This window comes from Vicia villosa, linkage group LG6 (genome assembly GCF_029867415.1).
Source record: "Vicia villosa cultivar HV-30 ecotype Madison, WI linkage group LG6, Vvil1.0, whole genome shotgun sequence".
NCBI classification, from domain to species: domain Eukaryota; kingdom Viridiplantae; phylum Streptophyta; class Magnoliopsida; order Fabales; family Fabaceae; genus Vicia; species Vicia villosa.
Genome location: NC_081185.1, coordinates 152,040,524 through 152,051,270, shown reverse-complemented (window position 1 = coordinate 152,051,270; position 10,747 = coordinate 152,040,524). Strand labels below are relative to the sequence as shown.

Here is a 10,747-nt window from a genome sequence, read left to right as displayed (position 1 = left end):
GATCACAAAGGGAAAAATTTCGTTTGAAATGCCCTTGACTTTTTCTAAATCTAAAAAACCCAACATAGGACGGTCGAGAGCTTTTGCCGACATGTTTTCTTCCTTGTGTGTAGGGGTGTTCAAAACCGAGCCATCCCAATAGAAAACTGTTAACCAAACCGAATCTAAAAACAAAACACCCATTTAATTCGGATGTGTTTGGGTCATTTTTAACAAAACCGCACGTTTCGATTCAGTTTGCGATTTGTATTTCAAAAACCAAACTAAATCAAACCAACCGCATTATGATACAAAATCTTACGAACCATTATATATTTTTAATTCTTTAGAGAAGTCAATAAATACTACGTATATATTTTATCGTATTCTATGTATAACATTTATTTTAATTTGCATGTTTACATGGATTTTGTATCTCTAAAATATTGATAACATATCAAAATATTGATAATGTTATAGGATAACACAATCACATACTTGGACTTGCTTATAAATATACCATGTAATATTTCAAATTTATTTAAGAAATAATTTCATGTATATAATCCTTTATACAAAATAAAATTGTAAGACAGTTGATATTTATGAATCAAGTTATAATTTTATTTTGAAAGTTATGAACTTATTTTATGATAATGTACATTATTAAACACAAAATCATGTTGTCCTCTATATGTGTGGGCTCAATAATTTTTTTTAAAAAAAAACCGAACAAATTTAAATTCTATTAGTTTAATTTGATTTGATTTAATTTTATTTTTAAAAATCAACCGAATCAAATAAAATTACATTTTTTTTACAGTTCTGATGATTTTAGAGTTAAAATCGTCTAAAATGCACCGTTATGACTGGTAAGATATTTCATTTAATTTGTATAAAAATTATTGATGTAATTAGACGTATTAAATAAATATTTTTTTGAAGATATTTTAAAAATTAATCTTAAATTGTTGATGTAATGAAAGTATAAAACATTGTATTGATTTTTTTTTAACAAAATATAATTATATATTGTTTGTCTTAAATAAAATATAATTATAGATTAATACAAAAATGAATAAAAATCAAATCATATGAAATGAAATTTAATTTTTTTAAATATTAGGATGAATTTTCACATCTATGATCTATCTATCTCCAATTTCATGTGTGAATTGAATCGAAGAAGTTTATTTACTACTGTCGTCGTGTAGAATAGTAGAGACAGATCTATCATCTAGGTCGCCGGTGATACCATAAACGCTTTTATTCTATCGCCGCCGCCGAGAACTCGCCGGAATCACTACTCTCCAACACTTGTTTCCAGCACCTTCCATCCTCCCCGTGAGTCTGGGAGAGTGTTGTTTTCTCTTCTTGAGCATAGGTCCTATCGCCAAATCTTACATCCGACGATTCACGATTCACTCTTCGCATCTCCGATCCGAACTCGGTGAGTCTTAATCTCAATTTCAACTTCTTCCGATTTTTCTCGATCCGAACTCGGTGTGTCACCTGATATCAATTAATTAATTTTTATATTCACAACCCTAGTAATTCTTTATGCATATGAATCTGGTTAATCTTCTTTTGCCTTTTTTGTTCAAGTTGATTCAATTCTCTGTTTTATTATGATTCTTGTTACTATGCGTGTTGTTTTTCATGTATTGTAGTATTGTTTACCGATTTTAACTTAGTTGAGTGGGGAAAAGTGATCGGAAGGGTTTATGATTAATTTGAGTTGTGATGATTATGTTGATTGAACTGTGTTGTGAAGTCTGAATTGTTAAGCATTTTCTTGTTTTCTTGATTTTTTTATATTAATGGTTGTGTTGTTTTGTTTGTGTTTTTAACAGGCTTGGTGACGGAACAGATGTTTTGATAATTGAAAAGCTGAGTGATTTGGATTGTTGTGTAATCTATCTATGGGGACTGAAAATCCGGGTCATCCGAACTTCCCTTCGAGACCTAATTCCTTGCCGTTTGCGGCTGCACAGACTATGACACCTTTTTCATCAATGGGTCCTGTGGCTGGATCAGAGCCTCCTTCTTTCCAACCTACTCCTCCTGTACCTCCCCAAGCGCCTACACCGTTTTCATCGACTGGACCTGCTTTTAGACCAGGAGCACCCAGTTTTAGACCTACACCGCCGGGCAGGTTCAATGACCCATCAGTGCCTCCTCCTCCTCCATCATCCAATGTTCCGCCAGCGCCAGCTTCTGGACCTTTCCAGCATTTTACAGGACCTCCCTTTTCGTCGACTGTTCAGCCTCCTGTCATTCGAGCTCCACCCTTGGGGCAGCCATCAATTCATCAACATGCAAGTCAAGCACCTCCCTTTCCCTCATCTCTTCATCCTCAGCCGCAGATGCCTTATGTTCAAATGGGGTCTCCACCTATGGGTTCAAATGTTCCTCCTCCTCAATTTCAGCCATCTGTTCCTGGATATGCCCGTATGCAGCCTGGTGCTGAAATGCAAGCTCCACCTATAAGAAATTACGGACCTGCACCGCCTGCACCACCATCTCCCTTTGCACCTCATCAAGGAGGCTATGCTTCATCACTCCCGGTGGCTACTCCAATAGGTGTCCAGCCAACACAGCAACCAGGATATGCACCCCCTGCTGGTACCATTCAGGGCTTGACAGAAGACTTCAGTTCGCTCACAATGCAAACTCGTCCTGGAACAATGGATGCATTATTTGATGCTAAAGATCTTCCAAGGCCATTGGATGGTGATGTGGAGCCGAAGAATTTGGCGGAAATTTATCCCATGAATTGCAAACCCAGATATATGAGATTCACGACCAGTGCAATTCCCAGCTCCCAGTCCTTAGCTTCAAGGTGGCATCTGCCTCTTGGAGCAGTTGTATGTCCACTTGCTGAATCTCCGGATGGGGTTAGTGCCTCTTTTTGTCTGTTTCATGAGCAGTAACTTACCAGTCATCTTATTTGCCTTTATTCACTACTCTTTGTTTTCAGGAAGAGGTGCCGATAATTAGTTTTGCTCCAGCTAGTGTTGTACGCTGCAGAAGATGCCGGACATATGTAAATCCTTATGTGACATTTACAGAAGCTGGAAGAAAGTACCGGTGCAATGTATGCACCTTGCTTAATGATGGTACTTCTTACTCCCATAACCTTGTTTTTTTGCCTTGTAAGTTATAACTGAGAAGTCTGCATGGAAGAAAATGGTAGCAATCAAGTCTCAATTACTTTAAACAAGATTTTCTTAGAGGATCTGAAAATTCAACAATTTCTGTAACATTGCATTTTATTGAATAAGCACAAAAGGACACTTAGTAAATGAATGCAGAGACTTAGTTTTTTATCACTATATAATAATATGGATGATGGTGATGTGTCATGGGAGCTAAACTTGTTGTCTGAGTTTTCTGACTTTATATTCATGTCAGTTGTGCCATACTTAAGATGTTAATCTATTGAGTTTTCTATGCAGTTCCTAGTGAATATTATGCACAGTTAGATGCCACTGGAAAAAGAGTCGATTTGGATCAGCGACCCGAGCTTACAAAGGGTACTGTAGAATTTGTTGCCCCTGCTGAATATATGGTGCGGCCTCCTATGCCCCCAGTGTATTTCTTCCTCATTGATGTTTCCATATCTGCAGTTAGAAGTGGCATGATTGAGGTAAGCATTTCGTTTCTGACTCATTGTATAGCTTGTAGAGTTGTAGTACATACCAAATCCCAGTCATTAGAACTTTCACATTTTTTTATGGAGAAAAAATATATTTTCCTTTAGGCTGTACAATGTATGTATGGCCTTATTTTTTTGGTGGGAATTAAAGACTCATTATCCTCATAGATACAGTTGGATAAAATTGGTTTCGGCGACCATAATGTATTTTGTCTCATACTAGTTTATTTAGAGAAAAAGTGGTCTGTGCCGAATTGCCCATTAATATCTTTTTCATTTTCATGGAACTTTTACACATATCTTTTAGATGATTTTAATTATTCAAAACTCTCTATTCTTTGTGTAATTTAATGATGGCTGGAACTCATCTTTTAAATGATATTATTATTTAAAACTACCCCATTCTTTGTGTAATTTAATGATAGCTGAAACTCAATAATTGGTGGAGCTTAATTCTTATGCGTGTTTGAGGGTTGCATTGTATATTATGCTTTTTAAGCATGTTGTGTAATTTTTATGGAAAAACTTTTGTTACACAAATTTTATTGGGGATTGTTTATGAAAAAGTAATTTTCCAGAAAGAGTTATGCTTAGGTATTGCAGAGACAAATTTGTACCAATATGGCTAAAAGTCAACATTCAAAAATGAAAATTCTGGAAGTAACAGTTACTTCTTGGTAAACATTTTTCTCTTGCCAACTTTGGGTTATGGAATCCCATTTTGCATTTGGGTTTACACAATACTCCCTCTGGAATGAAAATATAAGCAAAAATGGTATATGAAAAGTTGAAGATGTTAGGCACATGTCTTGTTGATTTCTTATGTTATTGTTCTTAACTCAGGTTGCAGCCCAAACAATCAAGTCCTGCTTAGACGAGCTGCCTGGCTTTCCACGAACACAAATAGGGTTTGCAACTTTTGACAGCACTATTCATTTTTATAACTTGAAGGTTTGTACTTTGTAATACTATTAGCAATAGTACATTACCACTGTTAACATGTCTATGTTTCCCTCAATTGGTCATGATTTGTACTAAACATTCTGTGTATAATGCTTTTGCAGTCAACCTTGAATCAACCACAGATGTTTGTAGTCTCAGATCTGGATGACATATTTATTCCGCTCCCAGATGATCTTCTTGTTAACTTATCTGAGTCAAGAAGTGTGGTGGAAGCCTTCCTAGATAGTTTGCCAACTATGTTTCAAGATAATGTTAATCTGGAATCAGCTTTTGGTCCTGCTCTTAAGGCTGCTTTCATGGTTATGGTATTATCATAGTTACCTTTTTATGGTGATTTTTTAATCATAAATTCCTTTGCTAGCCTCCTGATGCATTTGATATAAATTTCAATCAATTGAATCAGAGTTGCATATTATAGTTGACTAGATTAGTTTTTATGCTCTACAGGGGATATTGAGTGTTGCAAATGCAAAACTAGTTTTATTGGTAGGGTATAAATAATATGAGCGAAGGAAGGAAGAGTGAGGGGTGATTCTTGGTGGAGGGACCATGCTCTGAACTGAACATGGGCATAGGGAGGAGATGCATTTCCTTCATACTTTCTTGATCTATTTACTTATAAGTTATAATCACATTGATAGTGATACTGGTCGGAAGACATTCTTTTTCTAGTGAAGATTGTCCCTCAACTATGATCCAGTTCTGTTAATAAACAATTTTACTTGTGTTAAAACAACCAAGTGCGTATCCAAACTTTCCATATTCTTAAATTTAATACCTTGCTGAATTCCAACTTCCACATGTGGCCATAGAGCTTTGCTGGGCACACTTAAATATCATAGTCAGTGAATAAATTAGATAAGCCATAGAGAAGCTAGTTATACTCCTTGCAGAATGGAGGGATCTATTACTATCAAACCTTAAGAGAACACTACTTAGTATTAACCTTGAATTTGTTGACTTTTGAGTACATTTTTTTTCCTGTGCATTTGACAATTCCATTTTCTTATGCATTCTTCTGTTATGGTCTTTTCGTGCCTCTGTGCAGAGTACACTTGGAGGGAAATTGTTAATTTTTCAAAACACACTTCCATCTCTCGGTGTTGGTCGCTTGAGGTTACGGGGAGATGATTCTCGGGTTTATGGGACAGATAAAGAACATGGACTGAGACTGCCCGAAGATCCATTTTATAAGCAAATGGCTGCTGAGTTTTCTAAGTACCAAATATCAGTAAATATATATGCATTCAGTGATAAGTACACTGACATAGCCTCCTTAGGTATTTTCTCTCTCCCTTTAATTTCTACGTATTTCAGCATTCGATTCTAGTGTTAAACCTGTTGCTATGGATTAGAACTTTAAAGATTTCTGATTGATATATTTGATGATTCTTTAGCTGTGGGCTTGTTGCCTGTTTTCTGTTAACTTGAAGCCATGAGTTTGTGACCTTTCTCGTTAGTGGCCTGCTTTTTTACTAGACGAGACGACTTAATTGTCCCGTTAAGCGATCTATTTTGTGTAATTAATTTATACTTTAACAGTTGAATAAACTTAAATTGAATAATTTCCATATTCTCCCGATAGCGTTGTGACTATAGATGTATGGAGTATAACACTCTAACTCATGGATCTATTTGGCAATAACCTGGTTTGTAAATGCTCAAAAGGAATTCACAAATTATGTGTTGATTGTAGCTGTTATATCTGTAAATAATGTATCCCTGCGCCCCAATGTAATTCTGTTTGGTATGATTTTGTCAGCATTTGTGGTTGTCTAAGCATATAGTATTCCATGCTAATGATCTTATACTTGAAGTAAACAATGCATTATTTTTACTGTTTGTGTAGGAACTCTGGCGAAGTACACTGCTGGTCAAGTGAATTACTATCCAGCTTTCCACTCAGCCATTCATGGAGAGAAATTGAGTTATGAATTAAGGAGAGACCTCACTAGAGAGACTGCATGGGAAGCTGTAATGCGTATTAGATGTGCCAAAGGTTTGTGCATTCATTTTGTTTTGGAAATACTTACATTGTTTGTTTACCGCTACATGCAATGGGTATATACAATTGAACATATATAGGAAGAAACATATGCACATTAACATATAATTGATGATCATTGCCCATATTCTCAGGTGTTCGCTTCACAACTTATCATGGAAACTTCATGCTAAGATCCACAGATTTGTTAGCACTTCCAGCTGTAGATTGTGATAAAGCCTTTGCCATGCAGTTATCACTCGAAGAGACATTATTGACAACTCAGACTATTTATTTTCAAGTTGCATTGCTGTATCCTTTCTTCAATAATTGTTAAGATGGCTTCTAATATCTACGTGCGCTTTATTGTTTATGATAAAGTATTGTCAATTTTTTTTATGATACTACTATGCAAAAAGGAAAACACAGTAATTCTTAGGAAGTCAGATTTGTTGTCCAAATTAGTTTGTACTTTTGAATCATTCTTGAAAAGTTCATTTTTTATTTATTTTATAAAATGGTCTTATTTAGTGTTTCTTGTAGGCCAGTCAGCTTATTTCTTTTTGTCAATAATACATCCAGCTCATCTTTACTATCCTTTGTTTGTACTTTCTCTTAGACCCTTAAACGATTGTTTGAATGTCTGTGCTTGATATTCAGTTGAATTCAATAAGTTAAAATGTTTATCTTGTAATTTTCTTAAATTGTATGCATCCCTAACAACAAAATAGTTACACTGCATCCTGTGGAGAAAGGCGTATCAGAGTACACACAATGGCAGTGCCTGTAGTTACAGACTTGGCGGATATGTATCGCCTGGCTGATACTGGTGCACTTGTCTCTCTATTTTCTAGGCTAGGTAGGATAAACAGGACTTCGGGACTTATGTTCTAATGACATATCATTATGCGGTAGATCTGGTTTTTTTATATTTTTTATCTTATACACTTCATATTTGCAGCTAATGAGAAAACATTGTCCCAAAAACTGGAAGATGCACGGAGTGCTGTGCAACTAAGAATTGTGAAAGCCCTCAAGGAGTATCGAAATCTTTATGCTGTGCAACATCGCTTGGCCAACAGAATGATATATCCCGAATCTTTAAAGTTCCTAATGTTGTATGGATTAGCTCTTTGTAGATCAATGGCTCTACGAGGAGGGTATGGTGATGTTCCATTGGATGATCGATGTGCAGCAGGACATACAATCATGATTTTACCAATAAAAAGATTGTTGAAACTTCTCTATCCTAGCTTGATTCGACTGGATGAATATCTTCTAAAGGTACGCGTTACCCACCCTTGATGATTTACCAGTTAAAGGGTAAAACCGTCTGATTTTTTTTTGTATGTTCCAGCCATCTGTACAAGCTGATGACTTAAAAAGCATTGAGAGAAGGTTACCTTTGGCTGGGGAGAGCTTAGACTCTAGGGGCCTTTATTTATATGATGATGGCTTCCGGTTTATTATATGGTTTGGTAGGGTGATTTCACCTGATATAGCAAAGAATTTACTCGGGGCAGACTTTGCAGCAGAATTATCAAAGGTATTGTATATTCGTTCTGTACAAACTTAAGTCCGTAGTAGGTTATTTTTCTAGGCAGAGAAGGAGAGAGGTAGACCTTGTTTTTCTTAGTTGAGTTCATAATAATATTATATGGCGGTGTTTAATTTACGTATACAGTAAGTGGAAAACACTCTATATTTTCATCTAATCGGAGTTCACATTCTTACCATGTCATATTAAAATAATTTTAATCAAAAAAGAAAAACTAAGACCATTTCAATTGTGACTTGCACACTGTTCAACATTTGTCTTCTCAACTCTCAAGTAACTCTTAAAGTCCTCTTTACTCTCAAATTGTTGGATGAACAACAGTTGATAGAGAAGAAAAAATCATTTGAACTGACAATATTGTAATAGAGAAGAATCTCCCACAACTTTCGTCAACCCCAAATGCAGTTACTGCACCTTTAAGTTGACAGTCATTTATGGTGGTGTTAAGTTTCCGAGTGGAGAAAAACAGATAACAATTTAGATCAGGTATAAGATAGTCATACAATTAACGTCAAAATCCATGAGCTTCATCTTCATGATTAATAACTTAAATTCAATGGTGAATTTTGGTGTCATTCATCTTACCACAAGATTCTGCGACTTTTATTTCTAATGGTATCAATATTATTCTCAACCCATAGAATAACTTATTGTATGGTCAATTTTGTCAAGATGTATTCGAATAGACATGTGTGTGTGTTCCCCCTTTATTTGTCTAGTTGATCAAAAACTGAAATTCATTCGATGCTGTGTGTGTATTTTGTTTCTTTTAACAGGCTACTCTCAATGAGCATAATAATGAAATGTCAAGGAGGCTGATGAGGGTACTTGAAAAGTTAAGAAATGATGATCATGGATATTACCAGTTGTGCCATCTTGTGAGGCAAGGTGAACAGCCCAAAGAAGGATTCCTTCTTCTTGCAAACCTTGTTGAGGACCAGATGGGTGGTAATAGTGGGTATGCTGATTGGATGCTACAGATATCCCGACAAGTGCATCACTCATAATATTTAGGTACGAATTGTAATATTATGAATACATTGTTGCATGTTTGACTAGAAAACTGTAGTAAATTTCTTTAGGGTATGTTTGGGAGGAGGATTTAATCATATCATTTAAGAGGTGAGGGGAGGTCTTAATTTTCTTTTCTAAATTAAGCAGTGTTGTTAATAAAACTGAAATTAAGCATGCTATAAAATGTTTTTGAAAATAAATGAAGCTTGATTCAATTGTTATATGTACATATTATCCACATATATCATGGTATTCATTCAATTTAAAAAAAAAAAAATCTTAAAGCATATATTAAAATATAGATCTAGCCCTCCAAAACCCTCCCGTCTAAAACAGATCCTTAAACTTTCTGTTTTTGTGACCTGAAGGCAGGGTTTGGGTTTGGTCCGGGTTTGATTTATGGCTTGAATTTTCTATGTATATATACATAATACAGTGATCCAAACACAATCATATATTTTAGTTAATATAGAAAACTTCGATATGTATATAATGATATGAAAATAATCATGGACTGTATTTACTTTATTATTGATTCCCTTTTGACAGATACTTCACTTGCTAGATAAGCATGGTTTTGTCAAACTTGTTATCCGTCTCATAAGTAAGGACCGTTTCTTCAGCTCCGGGAATAGGTTGAATATATTCTTTAGGGTGCTGGGATTCTTGACATGGCTAATTGGTCGTGACCCCTAAAGATAGGAGCTTCTAAGAGACTGTTGGTTCAACCTTGAATGTGTCAGTTAGATGAACTCTACCATAATGATTGAACTAAAATGCGCTTTCGTATGTCCAATCCTCGATAGAGAGAAAAAGGAGAGAAACAAATTTTCCCTGTAATTTTCCTTGTGAGATAGAAGTTTGTCTCATTTTCTTTTTTGTTGTCAGCTTATGGTTATTCATTCATTTTGTAGAAAAAGAAAATAGACAGAAAGAAGAGATGACTTGACCAAATCAGTCTGCCAAATATTTAATTTTGTTTTGTGATGATTGTTACTTATTTTGATATTTAGTGTTTGAAACTTTTTTCTTTCTGGTTGTGACTTGTGTTTATTTGACATTCTTATTCCTTATAACTATCCATCACTCATAAAATAACTACCGACTTATAAACCAAAACTCCCTGCATCCGTATGAATTCTTTTTCAACCTCTCTAAATTATATATCGGCAATATTTTACATGCTTCTGCACCTCCGTAAGAGAAATTAAGTTGACCTACTAGTATATTACAGTAGTTATATCCACATACATGACCCGAGGAACACACCAAGCTTTACATGTCACCATGAAATGAAACTCACCTGTCCCATTAACCAACCATGATCAAGTCATGCAACACTGCATTATTGCTTGTGGGTACAATGAAATATTTGCTGAACAAGAATCTAACACGCGGATCTCTTTTAAAAGAGTTAAAAGGTATCATTCCATTTTTAGTGGTTATCATGGGCAGCTAATTGTGTGCATGTACGGCTGGAAATCATGGATCCATAAACTGAGACTTCATGATGAAGTCATCCACGAAGACTTCCATTTATGTCCTCTAGAAAGTAATAAAAGATCGACATTATGCAGCCAAAGACTTCCAT

The 10,747-nt window shown here is 35.3% G+C and overlaps 1 protein-coding gene across 2 annotated transcripts; it reads left to right on the top strand.

Annotated features, from left to right (window-relative positions):
- Positions 1-1,110: 1,110 nt before the first annotated feature.
- LOC131610528 (protein transport protein SEC24 A-like) lies at positions 1,111-10,190 on the top strand. 2 transcript variants are annotated; one of them, XM_058882493.1, is made up of 14 exons: positions 1,111-1,429; positions 1,833-2,876; positions 2,960-3,098; positions 3,438-3,628; positions 4,481-4,588; positions 4,702-4,905; positions 5,649-5,880; positions 6,450-6,599; positions 6,740-6,896; positions 7,316-7,443; positions 7,546-7,868; positions 7,942-8,130; positions 8,919-9,156; positions 9,722-10,190. In XM_058882493.1, exons 2-13 carry the CDS (start codon positions 1,902-1,904, stop codon positions 9,147-9,149), a joined length of 3,027 nt encoding a protein of 1,008 aa, XP_058738476.1. In that variant the 5' UTR covers positions 1,111-1,429; positions 1,833-1,901; the 3' UTR covers positions 9,150-9,156; positions 9,722-10,190. The 2 variants fall into 2 exon arrangements, with proteins under 2 accessions (XP_058738476.1, XP_058738475.1); XM_058882492.1 differs by having other exon boundaries at positions 1,112-1,429; positions 9,706-10,190.
- The last annotated feature ends 557 nt before the right edge of the window (positions 10,191-10,747 follow it).